Source organism: Oscarella lobularis, chromosome 20 (genome assembly GCF_947507565.1).
Source record: "Oscarella lobularis chromosome 20, ooOscLobu1.1, whole genome shotgun sequence".
Taxonomy (NCBI): Eukaryota; Metazoa; Porifera; class Homoscleromorpha; order Homosclerophorida; family Oscarellidae; genus Oscarella; species Oscarella lobularis.
In genome coordinates, this window is record NC_089194.1 from 1,118,043 (window position 1) to 1,136,323 (window position 18,281).

Below are 18,281 nucleotides of genomic sequence, written 5' to 3' on the forward strand. Positions count from 1 at the left end.
GGAGCAGGAAGACGGGACCTTCAGCCTCGGATTCACACCCCATGCAGCTATAATAGACAATGCGCAAGGCTGTATTTCGCGTTTTCTGCCTAGCACTTTGCTTCGCTGGATCCGTCCTCCTGCTCCGACTCACTCTATGGGACAAGTCGCCCAACAAATACGCATACCCAAAGTCTTCTAGTACTCGCGTGACCAAGACACTAGCCCCAGCGACGCCAGTACGCAATTTCGTCTTTGTTAAGACGCACAAGACTGGAAGCACGAGCATTAGAGACATACTGCGACGCTATATACGCTCACACGGCCTAATCGAACTCGTATCCGAAATGGGGCCCCAACCTTATATGAAAAACCAATTTCTCGAAGTCGACAATCCCAATACGTATCGCGTGACGCACAAGCCGGGCGATTACAACGCACTGATATCGCACTGTCGCTATCGAAAGTCCGTAATCGACGAGCTAATACCAAGTCCGATCTATTTCACCATTCTACGAAATCCTTACAGTCTTTTTCTTTCCGCTTTCGACTTCTTTCCTCCCGTTCGACAGTGCGCCGGAGGAGTCGGCATCAGTTCTCTGGAAGTCTTGGACAATCCACGAACCTATTATGAAAGACTTCAAAATTGTGTCCATCATTGGCACATTCTAAATCCCATGGCCTACGATCTAGGGCTCGAGCCTCCCTACGACGAAAAAGACGTTCGAAATAGAATTAGAGAAATGGACGACGCGTTTAGTTTCGTCATGATAATGGAACATTATCCGGAATCTGTTGTCATGCTGCGACGACTTCTCAAGTGGAATCTGACGGACGTCGTGATGATGCCGGTCAGAACGCATCCCAAGCTGAAGAAAGACGAGAACGTTTCGAATTACGAGAAATTGGTCGCACATCATGAAGACGTCCAACTGACGGACAGACACAAGGAAGTGCTGCGCGACTGGCAGCGAGCCGATTTTCTCATCTATAATCATTTTCTCGACGTGTTTCGCGAAAAAATTCGCGACGAAGAAAGACGAACGGGAGACTTTGTCGCGGAAGTCGAGGAATACAAAGAGGATGATCAAACTTTGCACGGGAGTCAAGTTCAATGTCGTCAAATTGGCGTCGCGAAGAAAACCGCGTTTTTTTGCGAAAAGTCCTTAATTAGATTAAATTCCTCGGTCACGTGATCTTTTATATTTTATTCTTACAGCACAACTACAGTATCGGTAATTTCAGTCACTAATTAATTAGATTAACTAATTCGATGTTTTCGCCGTTTCCAGGCAACTTTTCGCTTCCCCAATTTTCTGCGATAGAAACGGCGAACCGCCTTGATCGGGATGATTGACGCGCGCCAATCGCAAGTAGGCCTCGCGCACGCGCTGCGGATTGGACGACGGGCTGATTCCCAGGACGAGGCCCGCTTCGCGACGCGTCATCTTCGGCTCGAAGCCGCCGCGATAGTAGCCGGTCAGGAGATCCTTCGGAATTGGAATGGAGGCGCCTTTGAGACGCTTGAACGCTTGAACGGCGAATCGGGCGGCGAGAGCCGACGCCGCGATGCCGAGACCTGCGATGACGACTGATGTCATAGCGTGCAGTAGGGCCTTTGGTCACGTCACGTGGATTAATCGCGGTGACGTATCGCCTCGTTTTTTCGATATGGTTCTAGCCGATTTAGGTCGGAAAATCACGACCGCTTTGCGCGGTTTGAGCAATGCGACGGTCATCAATGAAGAGGTGATCGAGTCTTTTCGATTGAGGCCCCTTTCGAGGACACGGCCTTCGTTTCTCGCGCCGCGCAGGTTCTCGAAGCGATGCTGAAGGAAATATGCAAGGCACTTCTCGAGGCGGACGTGAACGTGAAATTAGTGAAGCGAATGCGAGAAAACATCAAGCAAGAGAAAAACAAAGAAAGAAGAAAAAAATTATAATAATTAATTTTCAGATCGGTTATCGATTTCGAGGAAATGGCAGCGGGACTGAATAAACGCCGAATCATACAGTCGTCCGTCTTCAACGAACTCTGCAAGGCAAAAGAACCCAAAATTAAAAAATATATATTTATTTATTTATACTTTTATTTCCTTGTAGCTGATTGATCCGGGCGTAAAGGCGTGGCAGCCCGTGAAAGGCCGAGCCAACGTCGTCATGTTCGTCGGTCTTCAGGGCAGTGGAAAGACGACGACATGCTCAAAGGCAAGATTATTGAATATATAACATTAACCAGTAACGTTTTTACTAGAGGTCTTTCTCTATATAGTACAGTATTAGTATACGGGTTCTTTTCACATGTTTATGTATAGATGGCTTATCATTATCAGAGAAAGGGCTGGAAGACTTGTCTTATATGCGCTGATACGTTTAGAGCAGGTAAGGGAAAACTCAAGGCTATGTGTATCTTTCTCTCTTTTTAATTAATTAATTAATTAATTACCTAATTTAATTAATTAATTAAATTAATTAATTACTAGGTGCTTTTGATCAGTTGAAGCAAAATGCGACGAAGGCGCGAATTCCCTTCTATGGAAGGTCAAAAATACATAAATAATTGATTAATTTAATATTGGAATTCTTAATTTAATTTTAGCTACACAGAAACGGATCCCGTTGTGATTGCGCAAGACGGCGTCGAAAAATTCAAAGCGGAAGGCTTCGAATTTCTCGTCGTCGACACAAGGTAAAAAAAAAGAAATAATAAATTATAAAAATTAATATTCATTTTCGGGCGGCCAGTGGACGACACAAGCAAGAAGAGTCACTCTTCGAAGAAATGCTCCAAGTCTCGAATGCAATAGTATAATATAAATAATTAATCTATTTATGTATTTATTGATTTTTTTGTAAATATTTAGACTCCAGACAATGTCGTCTTCGTTATGGACGCGACCATTGGTCAGGCGTGCGAGGCTCAGGTAAGAAAAGAAGTCTTAAGAGCCCAATGACGTCATATTTCTTTGTGTGTGTTAGGCGCGCGCGTTCAGCGAAAAAGTCGACATCGCTTCCGTTATAATAACGAAATTGGACGGGCACGCGAAGGGAGGGGGAGCCCTAAGCGCGTAAGAAAGAGATACATACACGTGTCTTTCTTCCTTAGTGCATATGTCTTTGGGGGGGGTTTTTTTTTCTTTTCTTAGCGTCGCTGCCACGCGAAGTCCCGTCATATTTATCGGGACCGGCGAGCACATCGACGACTTTGAGCAATTCAAGACGAAGCCGTTCGTCAGTAAATTGCTCGGTATGGGCGACATCGAAGGGCTCATCGATAAGGTGAGCGAATTGAAATTGGAGGAGAACGAAGAACTGATAGGAAAACTGAAACAAGGTGAGAGAAAGAGAGAGAAAAAAAGAGAGAGAAGAACTCAATGATTGTAATTTTAGGACAATTTACGTTGAGAGATATGTACGAGCAATTTCAGAATATAATGAAGATGGGTCCTTTTAATCAGATCATGGTAAGGGAAAGGGATTCTTTAATTAATAATAAATAAATAAAAATAAATAAATAAATAAATATATATATATACTGTGACGCACGCTATTCTCTTATATAGGGCATGTTGCCTGGTTTCGGTGCCGACTTCATGTCGAAGGGCAGCGAACAGGAGTCGATGTCGCGTCTACGCAAAATGATGACAATCATGGACAGCATGTGCGATCAAGGTAAAGCGCAAAATTTATTTATTTATTTATTTATTTATTTATTTATTTATTTTTCTTCCCAAGAACTCGATCATCCGCAGGGTCACAAACTCTTTCAGCGACAGACGACGCGCGTCTCGCGCGTCGCACGCGGCGCCGGCGTCTCGGTTCGCGACGTCCAAGATCTTCTCACGCAATATTCGAAATTCGCTCAAATGGTGAAGAAAATGGGCGGAATAAAAGGCCTCTTTAAAGGCACGTGACGACAATGACGCGGCGGCGACGAAAATTTTTAATTTTTTTATATTGTAGGTGGTGATATGTCGAAGAATATCAATCCGTCGCAAATGGCGAAGTTGAATCAGCAGATGGCGAAGATGATGGATCCGCGCGTTCTTCATCAAATGGGTACGTGGTCTCTTCTCTCTCCACCTTGGCTTCCAATTGTCAGCACATAGCTCGCTCTATTTATTTAATTAGTCCATTGCCAATTCCTTTTTCCAATCCTTTTCTCTCTTTCTCCTTTCCCTTGTCTCCTTCCACGCGTCGTATAGGCGGTATGAGTGGACTGCAGAATATGATGAAGCAGTTCCAACAGGGCTCGACGCAAGGGCACAAGCGCGGTGGTGGAGGCGGCAGCTAGCTGACTTTCTAAAGCAAAAACGATATCAAAGCTTGTACAGAGACCGTTGCGCGCTCTATTCTAGCAAATACTACCCGATAGACCCCCGTTTTCTCATCTACTCTAGTCGCTATTCTATTGACATTGGAGCCGCCTGTTCATGCACTGAGTGGCTCGGCGTCACTAAATTATTATAATTAGCCTCCTGAGGTTATCTTAAGAGCGGCTTTTGTCCAGTGAGAGTCCACTGAAGCCTCCTGCGCGGTCGAGTCACAACAGTATGCGTACTCTTCTTCTTCTTGCTGCGCTCGTCGTCGTCGTCGCCTACGCGGCTCAGATTGGGTTCCAACGTGAACCCGAGTCTCTGCCCAACTGCGAGGACATCATGGTTCAATGCTTGTATAACTCGAATTGCTCGCAGTTGCTCGTTCCGTACGTGTGCGATTGCGATCCTGCCAAGAATCTTCAGGGATGTTCTTCTGCTTGCGCCGCCGATGTCGCGGCTTTGTCAACTGATGCCATTGGCAAAGCTCTGGCGTTGCCGCATTTTTGCGATTGCACGCCCGATGAGTCATTTTGCAAGAAGATCGCCCTCGTCGTCGAGAGCTGTCCTCACTAAAGGCTCGGGGTTGCAACTCCCTGGCATTTGAACGTTTTTTTGGCGCGCGCGAGTATACGTCTGTCGATTCAGTGGCTGGTATGTCTTTTTTTTCACGATTGTCGTATAGTATAGTATATTGTGCTGGCTGGGACAAGCGTCCATGATGTGCATGATGACCTGTGCATGCCAATAAAAAAAGGTCTTCATCAAGCGGTCCGTCACACGTCACCATGCGTACACGCATACATATAGGGCGGCCGTGGGATCGCGTGCATCTAGTTCTCTTACCGAAGTAGGATTTGCATAGAAGAATAATGTTGTTTTAAATGCCAATGCGATCTCTGTGCGTGACTAGGGCCATCCCATCTCAAGAGATACCCCCTGCAACGTGACGACTACTGTATCATACTTTCGGGAAATCAACTTCTACAACTTCCAGTCAAGGATGAATACCGTAGTGCTTCGGGGCCTTCGCGCGGTATGTACCTTTTCTTCGTCTCCTGACCCCACCCCACGATAGCGATTAAGAGAACACACGTGATTATATGCAGACCGCTAATCATTTATTTATTATTGCAAACATCATGAACACGTTTACGGGGCACGGAGGAGAGCAAGAAGCGCAAATGATCATATAGAAGTTTCAATGCAGAGATATCAGACCTCACCTCCGAGAAAAAAGAAACCCTAAGAAGAGAGCGACTTAAACTATGTAGAGGCTCTTAGACTGAGAGCCAGTCTTTGACATGGTACTCTGATGAGACTAAAAATATATATTATATATATATATTGAGTCAATTATTTATAATCTCTTTACCTGATAAACTAATACTCCCCTCTGTTGTATTCCTAATTTCTCTTTGACAACAGTTCTATTAGTAAAAATATCATTTCTATATATATATTTTTTTTTCTATATGTACCCTATTTTAAGAACTCTCTCCTTTCTCTCGGAATGGCCCGTCCAAATGGCCAATTTATCCCCGCGGGGTCGAACGTTGACGACGGCTCCGCATATCTCCTCGGACGCCTCTTCGAATTGTTCGCCTATTAGTAGCATCAACTGAGAGAGAGAGAGAGATGAAGAAAGAAAGAAAGAAAGAAACATATGTATGTATGTGTGTGTGTGTGGGGGTGGGGGTGGGCGGAGCCATTCTCATTCTCACCACTTCTATCCAGAATTGATCTAAGTCTCTTCGTTGACTTTTGTTGAGACTGAGAAGCCAACGGCCTCCCTTGCTGTTCAACTTATCTTCCCAGGCGGGATAGATGCCCTCCTATGGAGGAGGAGGAGGAGGATTAATAAATAAATAAATAAATAACGATTAATGATTTCCGTACTTTAAATAGGCAATAATCGCAACCGCCACTTAGAGAGCTAGCCGGCTGAATATAATTATAAAGTCTTAAAAGAAGAAAAAAAATTTGAATTTTTTCAATTTTTAGAAATAAACGCCTTACGACCAAAAGTCTTCGACCTTGAGAAAAAGAGAAGGGAGAAAAAATCACGTGACGCCCGGGCTTTTTTCTTTCTCTCTCTTTTTTCTCTTACCGTCGAAAAGGTCGTGATTTCCTTCACGTTGTCGCGCCATTCCTTCGTGCGATCGTTCTTGATGAACCAGAGGCACCAGCGATTTTGCAGGGGATGTTTTATCGTCGCTTCGGCGTTCGCCGTCTCGTCTTCCTGCAGAGAAACGACTCGAAACGAGGCGATATCGCGCCCGCGAGGGGAAGGCGGCGTCGGCGAGGGTTCGTTCGCGCGGTCGACGTTCGTTCGAGCTCGATTCTTACGCGATTCGGGCCGCTATTCGTGTCTTTCGCTTCTATCGCGCTTGTGGCCATGAGTCAGTGAAAACGGCACGTGGGCCCACTGGCGTGAAGCGCCCGTATGTCACGAAGTGAAACAGAAACACGTGGCGCTGGCCGGCGGGAAAGTTGGTTGTTTCGCTGCGTGTTTTCATACAAGAAACGCGCATGAGTCTTGTCTCGCGCACACTGCACGACAACGAGTAATCAATCTCTACACTAATATGATGCAGGTAACGCTAATTTTGTACGTGCTTGTGCATACCTCTGTACTTATTTCTATGCGTACGGACTCACAATGCATAGGATTCGATAGTTTTGGCGGCTAGGTGTGACGGGATGTTTATTGTCTCAATCCGGGACTCGCCTACGAACCTCGAAGTCGACATTTCGATCGATTTCGAGCTCGATTCGCCATGGGAAACGTCGAAGATGTGCCCATAGTTGGAAAAGTAGGCAGCGCCGGCGTAATCGAGGTAAGCGGGGCCCCGTAGGAGGAAACCTTCCAAGTTGGAACGCGTCTAGAGCCGCGAATATCACGAGCCGAATAACCCGCGACTCAACGCCGAGCTGTTCACGCAGCGAGTAAGTGCAAAGAGCGTTAGAAAAAAATGTCTCTCATCAGAGTCGAAATTTTGAAATCAGACCGCGAGAAAGAAAGCTTTCGTTCGATGGCTCATGTGCTTCGTCATAGGCGGATCGATAGCGCTCATCTATCGAGGCATTAGTTACGTGGTACGAAAAAGAAACAAAAAAAGAATTAATTAATTAATTAATGATTAAATATAGGTCGAAACGTTTGGAGACGCCCACTACGAACTTTTGGAAGGGAGTATCCTTTAATTAATAATTAATTAAATAAAAGATATGTAGATTTTTTTTTTCTTTGACTTTGAGTCCTCCTCCTCCTTCTTCTTATTCAGTGGTTGAAGACAATAATCTAGCTGGAGCTTTTGTAAAGGATCTCTATATATATAGATATAGAGAGAGTAGTGGTTTAATTAATTGATGTATATTCTCTCTAGTTTGCCAATACGGCTATTATGCTCTCTCTCGTTCTCACTGCCGTCTCCTTAGTTCTTTGGGAGGTTCGACTTTTTTTTTTTCTTTTTTATTATCTCTCTATTGCGTAATTTCTCAAGCCTGCGTCCGGTGGCTCGGGAATTCCTGACGTAATCGGATTTTTAAATGGAGTTGCCGCCGACCGGCTCATGGATTGGACGACGTTTCTGGCGAAGCTTCTCGGCGTCACGTGCGCCGTCTCCTCAGGTCTTTTCGTTGGACCGGAAGGTCGGCCTCGACGCTCTCTCAATAATTAATTAACAAGCTATTGATTTTTTTCTTTAGGACCTACTATTCACATAGGTGCTCTGCTCGGAGCTTTGTAAGTATAAATAATAACTAGTATTGGCTATAACGAACGGACTCGCGTGCTTTTAATGACTAGTCTCTTGAGAAGTCTTGTAGCCATTTGCAAGAAGTTTAACATATTCGCGAGCTTGCAGAGACTCAGGTTAGACAATTAATAAACGAGAGTTAAAATAATCGTTCTTTCTTTCTTTTTAGAAACGATAAAGATGAACGAGACTTTGTAGCAAAGTAAAACAACCCTACCTATTGAATTATTGATTATTTATTATTTTTAGTGGTGCCGCCGGAGGCATAGCCGCCGCTTTCCACGCACCAATCGGAGGTCTCTCAGCGCCTTCGTGGAATTCCAATCATTGTTACTCTCTCCCTTCCTCCCTCTAGGCGTGATTTTTGCTATCGAAGAGGCCATATCGTTTTTCAATGCTAAACTCATCGCTCGAACGTATCTCGTAAGGAGGAGATAAGAAAGTCATGCTGCAGATGAATAGAGTGTCTATGCTGCGTAGACTTGTGCGACAGCCTATTACGTCCTCTACTTCCTTGAGACTCACAGCTACCAAGTAAGTATAAAGTATGTAGTCTTTTACTGATTCTTAAGGGTCCTACCGCATTATATGTAGATATGTAGAGGGCCCCTTCCCTTTGAACTGTTGACCCACCCCGCTCAGTTATTAGCCTATAAACAACGCTGTCGTAAATACTAACCTTCCTATAGTGTATCAATGGGAGGGGGGGGGGGCTCTTTATTATAGGCACAGGTTCCTATGTGTCTAATTGCTTACCTTCGTTCTCTAGTTTGATACAAATCTTTTTACTGAATTCCAACTGGATTTGTCGTGCAGAATTAGTTACTACGCCGAGGTAAGAACTTCAGTCCGAGCACCGACGAATTTGTGGACAGTTGTCTTAGGACATCTTCTGGTTTGCCTTGTTGGGTGCACTCGGAGGATTGTTAGGCGGATTTTTCAATTTCTTGGTCATCAAACTCACCACCTTGTATATATAATATTATGAGCAATCCTTTAGTTCCCTTCTATTATCATTTTGCAGGCGTTTGAAGTACATCAATCCGTTGGGATGGCGTAGAATTCTTGAGGTAGTAAGCCCTTTTCATTTATTTATTTATTTATTTATTTATTTATTTATTTATATATAGGCTGTGACTATTGCCTTGCTGACGTCGATTTTCGTCGTTTTCGTTCCCTACAATTATCCGTGTACAAAAGCCGTGAGTCTTGGGTTTTGTATGGACAGGTGAAAAATCAAGCGTCTTTCTTGCAGGATCAACTCATCTCTCACATAAGTGCCTTTTACAATACATCGTCTCCCTCCTTCGATCGACCAGAGGAGACGTGCGTCAACGGTAGCACGAAAACTATTTATATTATACATGTTAATCCCGAAACGTTCTATTTATTTCTAGACGTCGTATGGGCGACCGTTCACAGTTATCCGCACGTATTCCTTCCCAATTCGACGATAACAAAGGAAATACAAGAACCAATAGAAAAAGTATGTTGATTTTTAATAATAAATTAATATTTTTTTATCGCCTCCTTTTCCAGTTTCTCGGTGATAAAATGCTATTGAGACAGGCGCGTTGTCCTCCCGGTCAATACAACGAAATGGCGTCACTATTTTACGTTGTAAGATTTTAAATAATTGAATAATTAATACGCGGACACTGTGAGCCTCACTTTAGAGCGGTCACCAAGCCGTAGCCAATTTATTCAAGCAGGGAACGTATTATTTTCTCAGTCCAGGTAGCTTAGACGCGTGGAGTTTTTTTTTTCTTTTCTCTCTGAGGCCTTTGTCTTGGTTGCATATAGCGACTATTATTGGCTATTGGGTCATCTATTTTTTTATGGCGGCTGCTACTGCTGGAATCAGTATAGCATCCGGTCTCGTCGTTCCGACTCTCACTATAGGCAAGGACAAACTATTAATTAAAATAATTAATTGATTCAATTTTTTGGTAGGTGGCTGTCTTGGTCGACTTTTCTCCATAGCGATTAACAGTGAGATAAAGAAATAGCGTTTAGTTTAAAAGAGTAATTTTATTTTTCTATTTAATTAATTAATTAAAGGACTTGTCAAGGATAACATTGGGGAGCATGGTGCCGATCCGGGAACGTGGGCCATGATTGGTGCCGCCGCCTTTTGGAGCGGTTCGGGTCGAATCACCGTCACAATAGCCGTCATTATGCTGGAAATCACGGGGTCAGAATTAAAAATTAAATACATTGTTATTTAATCTTAGGAGTATGTATATAGGAAATTTCGTTTTTTGCCTGCGATCATGGTGGCGGTTGTTGTGGCCAAGTGGGTTGGCGACTGGATCAATCACAGCCTCTATCACGCTCTTCTTCACGTCAAGCACATTCCCTACTTACCTGATCCCCACAAGTCAATGACAGCTACAGGTAATAATTATTGATTAATAAAGGGGGCCCCCTCTCACCTTATTTTGATCTTCTATAGCTCGCGATGCCATGATCGCCGACGTTGTCACTCTTCAGGAAAATGAATCGCCGGCGGAAGTCGAGAGCGCCATGGAAACGACTCACAACGGTTTCCCGGTGTTGAGAACGGACGAAACCGGTCGCACGTATATGGTATATCATCCATACGTATAGAAACTCGGTGACACTTTGAGCGCTCTCCTTCAGGCGGGCCTCATCACGCGTAACTATCTCGAAAGAGCGATGAAAGAGAATATAAATCAAGCTCTGGTAAGAAAATTTAAATTAATTATTAGATCTTAAAGAAATAGTGGCAATCTATTTATATGACAGATACCAGTTGGTGACTACATGGACTGCACTCCCTATACAGTCTTACCAGACTATCCCGTAGTCAATGCGTTCATGTGAGCAGTAGTAACGTTTCTCTCTGACATTTCCATTTCTTTTATGTATGTCCCCCTCCCATCGTTCCTAGGTTTTTTAAGAATCTCGGACTGCGTCACTTGTGTGTCGTCAACGACAAATTCGAGCTCCAAGGCATCATCACTCGAAAGGACTTGGAGCGCGTCTCGCACGATCACGAGCACAGTCGCAAGGCGGAGAAAAAGCACAAGCATCGTCGCGGCGGCGACAAGGACTCCGATTCGGTCGACGTCGAAATGGTTGTTTCCAAGTCGAAGGATCCGCTCGTCAAGGCGAGCGTCACCGAATCGTTGTCCGCTCCGCTTCTCGACGATGAGTCGAAAAGTGCGTGACGTACAAGTCGACAGGTTTGCTTTGTTTGTGTTTGCTCCTGCATCAGTTTTATACTCCCATTTCTTTTGTCTACATGCACAATTTTTGTTGCTTTTTGAAATTCGTCAATTCCTCGTTTTGAGACTAGGACCTTGATAAACCATTTTATTGTGCGGAAGTTGACATATGGCGCTCTTCCCGTTCGTTGAACGCATGCGCGATTTGCAACGGCTGAATTTCTGTTCGAAGACTGGATCTAGCGCCTTTTCAGACCAGCTACGAGGCTTATTTTGTCAGCAGACGCATCTATTATCTTCCAGAAGCCTTCTTTAGGAGCGATTCGTCGCAAGAATAGATTATTCCCTCTCATCCTACATGTAAGTGCGTGGCGGAGGGCGTAGTGGTTCGCCACGCGACCTGATCATATAAGGGTACGCAGAGGAGCCCCCGCTCACTTCCAAGAACAGCAAATCCCACGCAAACGCGAAACCGCTTTTGAACAAATGCGTCTTTTTGTTGCCCTGCTGCTGCTGCTTCTTGCAGTGCGCGTGAACTCTCAACACAGCCCAGATTCCGATTTCACGCTCTTCAGTCCGTCTGTTCAGGGAGTAAACACCTGGCAGCCATTTTACGACTGGACGAAAAACGGTCCGTCAAGAGTGGGAGCACTCTATCCGGCGACGACAATCGTTCTAGGCGAGATAAACAAGAAAGAGGAACAGCTGTTGATAGTTTCGCCCGACTATCAGTACGACGATGAGCACACGTCTACCACGTGGATATTTCAGCCGCATTTGAACTCCTGGATTGCTCTCTATCTTCAAGCAAGGAATGCCATTCCGGGTATCGTTCAGCATTACAGCCTCACGACATTATGCAAGAGCACGGTTGTGCTCTTTGGCGGGCACATGTTTGGCAATAGGCTGGCGCCTGTGAGCGACACTTGGATTCTCGACGGAGATGGGCGAGAACTTCATTGGGAAAAAGTAGATCCAGCTCTAAACAACTCGACTTTTATCTCACCTAGATATGCCCACGCCTCGGCGGCAATTTACCAGAGTAAGAGCCCGTGCAGCTGCAAAGAATCTGTACTTTTATTTGGCGGGGCTACACATGACAATGAAGTACTTGGCGATCTTTGGGAATTTCGCTGTGTCTCTGAGGGCGTCTATCAGTGGCTCATGATCAACGAGTCGCTCTCTAACGGTACGAACAGTACTCGGCCGTCACCTCGTTTCTTTCACGCAGCTGTATCTGACGCCAACAAGACAACAGTATACTTTTCTGGAGGCGTAGACAATGAACAAATGTTTCAAGATATATGGGCCTATTCTGTTGTTGACAACAGTTGGGCTATTGTTAGCCAATCTCTGCCCTGCGTCGAGGACTGGAAAAATCCAGATGACACGATTGCCTTTTTTCTTAGCAGAGGGCAAGAACGAGGAAACGTCATTATCTGCTGTAACATTTGTCCTATCGTTTTCAACACAGAAAGCCGGCAGGTATTGTACGGAAGGGATCTAACTATTTCTGGTTTCACTTCGCTTGGCCCATTCCCGCCCGGTCACAGCAAAGGCTCGAAAAATTTTACTGGTGGCGTTGTTGGAAATAGCGTAGTGTTTCTAACGAATAAGGACAAGTATCAACAGCAGCTGGTGTGGAATCTTACTGCTACTACAGAACATCTACTCACTTGGACTCCTTATCCTGAGACGCCGAGCGTACCACGAGCGTTAGACAGTTCTCATCTTACACTTGAAACCGGGTACCCTAATGAGAACCTGAGGCCAATAATGTTTGCTCTTGGTCATGGGTCTGACGATTTTCTCACGTCAAACACGCATGCTGTTCAAGAAGTCACGATGCTGAATCTTAGAACGGGGCAGTGGTACCTTAGTAGAGACAGAGACACTAACAACGCGCCACCAGCTCAGAATGGTTACAGTGCAACGACGCTAAGACCCGGAAATGTTCCAATTCTCGTTCTATACGGAGGCTTGGACGAAGAAGGACTGTCCACGAATTTAACGTGGGGATTCTTTTCTCGCACAGATCGCTGGTACATATTTGGCTATGGTCCAGGCTGTCGTTTTCTTCATTCAGCTGTAGAACTCTCGAACAGTAGCATGCTCGTGTTCGGCGGACTAACAGGATGCAACGTTGGCGGTGTGTCTCAGTTTCACGTTTCTGACGACCTCGTGAAGTTCAGTCTTTCCGGGAATCTTCACGTCGATCCAGGTGACAGCCTTCTCGTTTTAGCCCAAAATTGAAATCTGTAGCATCTTCTGAATTTTAGATGGTGCGTGGTCTTCTATTGAACCCGTCATGTCGCGAAAGCCGTCGGCGAGATTTGGTCACAGCGCTGCTTACGTTGACAATGTTATGATTGTTTACGGAGGACTGACGTCTGCAAACAGCAGCTTCGTTCAGCAAGCCTGTCTTGCTGACATGTGGTTGTATTCGGGCGAGGAAAACTCTTGGGTGAATGTTAGTCAGCCCTCTGTCTTTCCTGGACGGCGGTGTTATCACTCCGTATCTGTCCTACAGTCTAAGATGTTTTTATCTGGCGGTTGCACGTCCGTGGTTGGCTTTGCTCTGTACAACGAGGAGAGATGCAGTGCCGCTGCGGCTGGTCTCTGGCTGTACGATCTTAACAATTCGAACATCTGGTTACGGTTAACCGAGACAACGAGTCTGCTCAACCCCGGAATGTTTTCTTCGGTCTCGGTTTGGAGCTTTGCAGAGTCTTCCCAGTCATATGTTGTTTCAACCAGCAGAACGAGCAGTGACAACGGCGAACACGTGTTTCTTATCACAGCAGTAGGATGTCCTGACGGCTACTTTGCGCCAGATTTTACCGAAGGCAGGTGCAGGAAATGTCCACTACACACGTATTCTAGCGATGGGCAAAATAACTGTACATCTTGCCCTCATGTACTTGGCACTCCGTCTCTAGGTAGCACAAGCGTTCTTAATTGCACTATTTGTCGTAAGCCGAAATACTGCGATCATGGAACTTGCACAGTAAACGGCAATTCTTTAGCTTCGGGAAAGTTTTCCGAAGCTGTAAATTGCAACTGTGACAATCATTTTGCTCTGGACGATGACGGAAAGTGCACGAAGGATGTATTTAGAATACCATTAGTAATTGCCGTATTTTCCGTCATTGGAAGTATCATAGTCCTTATTGGGTTGACATACATTTGTTACCGAGTAAGGAAGTCAATTGTAAAAGGAAAGTCTGCTAGTGCAGTTTTATATGAATCTATAGCGCTGACAACAATTTCCTCAGGGGACGTGAAAGTTCTCCGTGGAGCGCGGATTGGAAGCGGTGCGTACGGTACTGTCTACAAAGCAATGTACGGTCGGACAGAAGTTGCATATAAAGAGCTTAAAGATGCCAGTAACATGACTTTTAAAAGAGAGATTAATGTTTTGAAAAACCTGCGTCATCCCAACGTTGTCTCCTTCTATGGTGAGGGAATGGATAATGAAAGCGAATTACGCTTTGTGATCATGGAATTGCTCCCCCGATCAATGCACGATTTTCTTACTGATTGTCGAAAGAAAAAGAAAAATGGATTGACTGTAGTTCGATTTGTAAAGGGAGAAGAAAGCCAGTACGACAAGTTTGCGAAAGACATCGCTCATGGAATGGCGTTTCTCCATAATACGGGGTATGATAGGCGACCCGCTATTATTCACAGGGACTTAAAACCTGGAAACCTGTTGCTGACGCATAATAACAGTGTGAAGATTGCTGATTTTGGTTTTGCTAGAACTATTTCGGACAAGGATTATTTCATAACAGATGAAAGCTGCTTGCCCAAACGTCATTCGTCTTCTCCTGATCCGATCAAGGAACGTGAGCGCGCTCTGACGCTCCAACGAGGAACATTTGGTTACTGCGCTCCAGAAGTATGGCTTTCGCCAAAAGACAAAAAGGAAAAATTTCCGAGCTTGAAACCGGACGTATTCAGGTACTGTAGCTTTGATGATGTAATTAAATCGGAAGTGACTCTTGCTTTTGACAGCTACGGAATGGTCTTGTATGAAATTTGGACTCTTAACCATCCTATGAGGGCAGAAAAAAAGGAAGAAGAGGAAAAGGCTAGAAGAAAGAACCCTACAAAAGCAGCGTCTCCTGAAGGAGAACAAGAATTGAACGAGGAAGCTCAAAATGCAGTATACCAATGTATGATTAACGAGGATTGCAGGCCAAAATTTGATGGCAGTACTCCGGTTGACCGAGAGGTTCAAGGTCTAATACAACTTTATTGGAATACAAATCCAAATTATCGACCAAATTTTTCTGATATTGTTGGAATGTGGAGTGGCAAAAAAATCAATTAACGTCTCAAAGCTTGAGAAAAGAAACGAAATGAAAAGCCGACATTTGAGAAATTTGCGTTGTTTCAGGTAGTCTCAGAGTGACTCGTCACTTGTGTTACATTCGTTGTTCTTTCTGTTCAAATTGTTTGTCTTCTTCTCCGTAGCGTCAGTTTGCCTGGAAATATTATTTAGCTATTTGAACGAAACCTTGGATACATTACTGTTTTCTTTTCTGAGGTTTGTCGACGGAAGGAAATGTGTGACTTCTTGTTGCTTCTGTGACTTTGTCTTCTTCACCAGTTTGAATTTTCCTGTTATGTCAAGGTAATTACAGCAAGGACCCTAGAAATATTTCTAGGGTCCTTGATTACGTGTCTAATAGCAGACACAACTGACTCACCTGATCCTTTCTTGCTGCTTTTCGATGATCTTCTGCTGAAACTCCGAACTTCTTGGATCGTGCGTAGTTGGAACGACGGACGTAAACGACTTCAGATGAATTAGGGAAGTCGGACACTCGGCGCCTAGAACAATTAAGTAAATCAGGTTTAATTGGTATGAGTGTTTGTAATTACTCCATTGAAGTAGTTGAGATTTGTTTGTAGTGTTGCCGTCTTGATCAAGTCCGCCGTGAATGTATAATGTTGTAGGCTTATCACCGGAATTTGGCACCTGAGAAACGGTGTGGCTTGACCTTGCAATACCAGGATGTGACAGCTATAAAATTGTTTATGCATATAATATATGCAATGTTTTTAGGGTTTACAGAAAATGAAACTCCAGTATCCAAGGCTATAACAGTGTCTTCTGTCACTGTTATGCTTTCAACCGCAGTCTCATTCTTGATTTCCTTCTTTCCGCCGAGGATAAGAAGAAGACCAATGCCCGATTTTCCTTCAACGAAAGTAGCACTGTGAAAGCTGACCGCAGGCATAGGACAATCAGCGTGTCCTGATACCTCTGTCCAAGTCTACGCAAATCAAAACAGTTAGCTAGTTTAATTAACTAAAGGCACAAAAAATACCCAAGTGTCAGCGGACAGTACATGTAAGTCGCTTAGCGTTCCAGTCCAGTTGTTGCCGCCGTATAATACGATTTGTCTGTTTTTAGTGGGAGTTAAGGTGTGACCCGTCCTTGCCAAGGGCCAATTCAGTTGTCTACCTTCAGCGGGCCATTTCCAAACACCTCAAACTAAAGATTAAATACACCTCGAAGTGAGGCAAATTGTATTTACCTTCGTAAGGATCTTTTAGGTCAAAAACAGCCAATTCATTGTTCCAACCTCCTTCTCCACCCTTCCTTCGTTGTTTCCAAGAAAAGCCACGTTTTCTGAAAGAATCGTCATGCTGAGGGCCGTAACCACCGAACAGAACTATCTGGTCGCCAATGGTGCACATTCCTAGTCCCGAACGGCCCGCGGGCTTTTCTCCTTTAACCGAAACGCCAAGCCACTCCGTTAGGTTGACGTCGAAACAGAAGAGGTCGTTTGAATACCGCGGAATCTTTTCTGCTGGGTTCAGCCCACCTCCAAAAAGGTAGATTTTTTGTTTTGCAACGGCACATCCACTTCCGAAAGTATTTGGCAACGTTGATCGGATTTCCTGGCGAAGGGCAGCCTTATCTGTTTTTCCCTGAGAAGTATCGGTGTCGATAACGAAAATTTCATTCAGTGGATGTAGGCGATTTTTTTCGCGTTCAGGGAACAACTGCATTCCCCCGATGATGTAGATTTTCTTTCCCAGTACGGCAGCGATGTGGTCTTGTGTAGGTGGGTATTTGAAACTAAAGCTGGCGCCTATAACGTAGACAAAATGAGTGGCTCGAAAGGCGTTTATGTTTAGGCTCGGGTATCTATCTAAACTGCCGCGCGGTATAACTGAACGATTATTAACTGTATACGTGGGCATGCAGTCGCGACGTACACCCTAGTATCGGGCCGTACGCGACTGCGAGTGAGGCCTTAAGTTGAGATCACTGAGATTGTAAGTCAAAGAATCACTAAAGGGCTTCTATGATCTGAAACTCTAGCTATTCAAACCATGTATGCATGCATGGGAACCGCCCCTATTTAGCTAGAAGTCACGGTACTTCGCGTATTGTATTCGGGCTCCGAAAGACTTACGCACCCATTGTAAATAGCAATTCTGCTGCAGTGAAGAAGCCACTAAGCTAACGCTTTCCTATTTTCTTCAAAACGCCGACAGTTGTGCGGCGGTTCCCGTACAGTTCTAATTAATGCATTCTAACAGAATAAGGGCGGTCATGGCAACAAGAAACAGGCGACTTTATTTGACAAAAAAACAGAACTAAAGCTCAAGTGCAAAATGTTTTAGATAATCTTGCAGCTTTTGTCTTTCTTGGACGTCCTACGGCCAGAGCGGAGCCTTGCGACGAAGGCAAAATACTCATTATTCGAACACTTACTGGCTCTTCACTTTCTGAACGTTTGACGGCTGTTCTTCATAATCGGCGTTTTCGTCCGATCCCCCTTGGCTTGGAACATTCTCAGGCTTCAAGTGGACGAAGGAAACGGTTTCAGTATACTAGTTTTGTAACATATGTCAAGAAGAATCTAACTCACAGTTTCTGCTATGTCAGACGGTTTTTCACTTTGCGTAGTAGCGGCAGTGTCGTCCATGACTGTACTCACCGCGCATGCGTTCTTAGTCTTACACTTTCAAGAGTTTAGCCAGAGATAGTAATTTTATTATCCCTAGAC

The 18,281-nt window shown here is 44.6% G+C and overlaps 7 protein-coding genes and 1 long non-coding RNA gene across 8 annotated transcripts; 4 read left to right on the top strand and 4 right to left on the bottom strand.

Annotated features, from left to right (window-relative positions):
* The first annotated feature begins 34 nt into the window (after positions 1-34).
* Positions 35-1,392, top strand: LOC136199291 (galactose-3-O-sulfotransferase 2-like). The gene has a single exon (XM_065989467.1). The coding sequence runs from the start codon at positions 60-62 to the stop codon at positions 1,173-1,175; it is 1,116 nt and encodes a 371-aa protein (XP_065845539.1). The 5' UTR covers positions 35-59; the 3' UTR covers positions 1,176-1,392.
* Positions 1,245-1,580, bottom strand: LOC136199273 (mitochondrial import inner membrane translocase subunit TIM14-like). The gene has a single exon (XM_065989446.1). It carries the CDS (start codon positions 1,578-1,580, stop codon positions 1,245-1,247), a length of 336 nt encoding a protein of 111 aa, XP_065845518.1.
* A 35-nt stretch (positions 1,581-1,615) lies between these two features.
* On the top strand, positions 1,616-5,063 carry LOC136199065 (signal recognition particle subunit SRP54-like). The gene is made up of 16 exons (XM_065989165.1): positions 1,616-1,728; positions 1,794-1,885; positions 1,937-2,021; positions 2,083-2,187; positions 2,295-2,361; positions 2,463-2,520; positions 2,579-2,668; positions 2,725-2,785; positions 2,844-2,903; positions 2,959-3,047; positions 3,126-3,313; positions 3,370-3,443; positions 3,543-3,651; positions 3,715-3,885; positions 3,943-4,038; positions 4,185-5,063. Exons 1-16 carry the CDS (start codon positions 1,651-1,653, stop codon positions 4,271-4,273), a joined length of 1,512 nt encoding a protein of 503 aa, XP_065845237.1. The 5' UTR covers positions 1,616-1,650; the 3' UTR covers positions 4,274-5,063.
* A 331-nt stretch (positions 5,064-5,394) lies between these two features.
* Positions 5,395-6,752, bottom strand: LOC136199323 (eukaryotic translation initiation factor 4E-like). Its single transcript, XM_065989508.1, has 8 exons — positions 6,645-6,752; positions 6,406-6,537; positions 6,315-6,331; positions 6,195-6,258; positions 6,020-6,130; positions 5,777-5,916; positions 5,671-5,725; positions 5,395-5,616 (listed from the first exon to the last, which is right to left on the bottom strand). The coding sequence occupies exons 1-8, from the start codon at positions 6,693-6,695 to the stop codon at positions 5,557-5,559; spliced, it is 630 nt and encodes a 209-aa protein (XP_065845580.1). The 5' UTR covers positions 6,696-6,752; the 3' UTR covers positions 5,395-5,556.
* A 276-nt stretch (positions 6,753-7,028) lies between these two features.
* Positions 7,029-11,372, top strand: LOC136199230 (chloride channel protein D-like). The gene is made up of 29 exons (XM_065989402.1): positions 7,029-7,135; positions 7,185-7,244; positions 7,305-7,394; positions 7,449-7,491; positions 7,583-7,614; positions 7,685-7,747; positions 7,802-7,949; positions 8,007-8,043; positions 8,107-8,172; positions 8,226-8,258; positions 8,306-8,352; positions 8,412-8,479; positions 8,537-8,590; positions 8,826-8,891; positions 8,941-9,026; positions 9,081-9,126; positions 9,187-9,258; positions 9,312-9,393; positions 9,454-9,542; positions 9,596-9,676; positions 9,733-9,793; positions 9,860-9,958; positions 10,010-10,048; positions 10,118-10,250; positions 10,305-10,453; positions 10,512-10,645; positions 10,700-10,762; positions 10,826-10,899; positions 10,971-11,372. Exons 1-29 carry the CDS (start codon positions 7,076-7,078, stop codon positions 11,248-11,250), a joined length of 2,355 nt encoding a protein of 784 aa, XP_065845474.1. The 5' UTR covers positions 7,029-7,075; the 3' UTR covers positions 11,251-11,372.
* A 330-nt stretch (positions 11,373-11,702) lies between these two features.
* On the top strand, positions 11,703-16,279 carry LOC136199057 (uncharacterized). Its single transcript, XM_065989161.1, has 3 exons — positions 11,703-13,468; positions 13,527-15,210; positions 15,265-16,279. The coding sequence occupies exons 1-3, from the start codon at positions 11,734-11,736 to the stop codon at positions 15,581-15,583; spliced, it is 3,738 nt and encodes a 1,245-aa protein (XP_065845233.1). The 5' UTR covers positions 11,703-11,733; the 3' UTR covers positions 15,584-16,279.
* LOC136199058 (kelch domain-containing protein 2-like) lies at positions 15,508-17,776 on the bottom strand. Its single transcript, XM_065989162.1, has 8 exons — positions 17,689-17,776; positions 16,797-17,357; positions 16,587-16,747; positions 16,329-16,532; positions 16,138-16,279; positions 15,963-16,086; positions 15,784-15,873; positions 15,508-15,737 (listed from the first exon to the last, which is right to left on the bottom strand). The coding sequence occupies exons 1-8, from the start codon at positions 17,690-17,692 to the stop codon at positions 15,656-15,658; spliced, it is 1,368 nt and encodes a 455-aa protein (XP_065845234.1). The 5' UTR covers positions 17,693-17,776; the 3' UTR covers positions 15,508-15,655.
* Positions 17,777-17,822: 46 nt separating this feature from the next.
* LOC136199107 (uncharacterized) lies at positions 17,823-18,244 on the bottom strand. The gene is made up of 3 exons (XR_010672976.1): positions 18,144-18,244; positions 17,987-18,072; positions 17,823-17,928 (listed from the first exon to the last, which is right to left on the bottom strand). It is a non-coding gene; the product is annotated as an uncharacterized lncRNA (long non-coding RNA).
* Between the last annotated feature and the right edge of the window lie 37 nt (positions 18,245-18,281).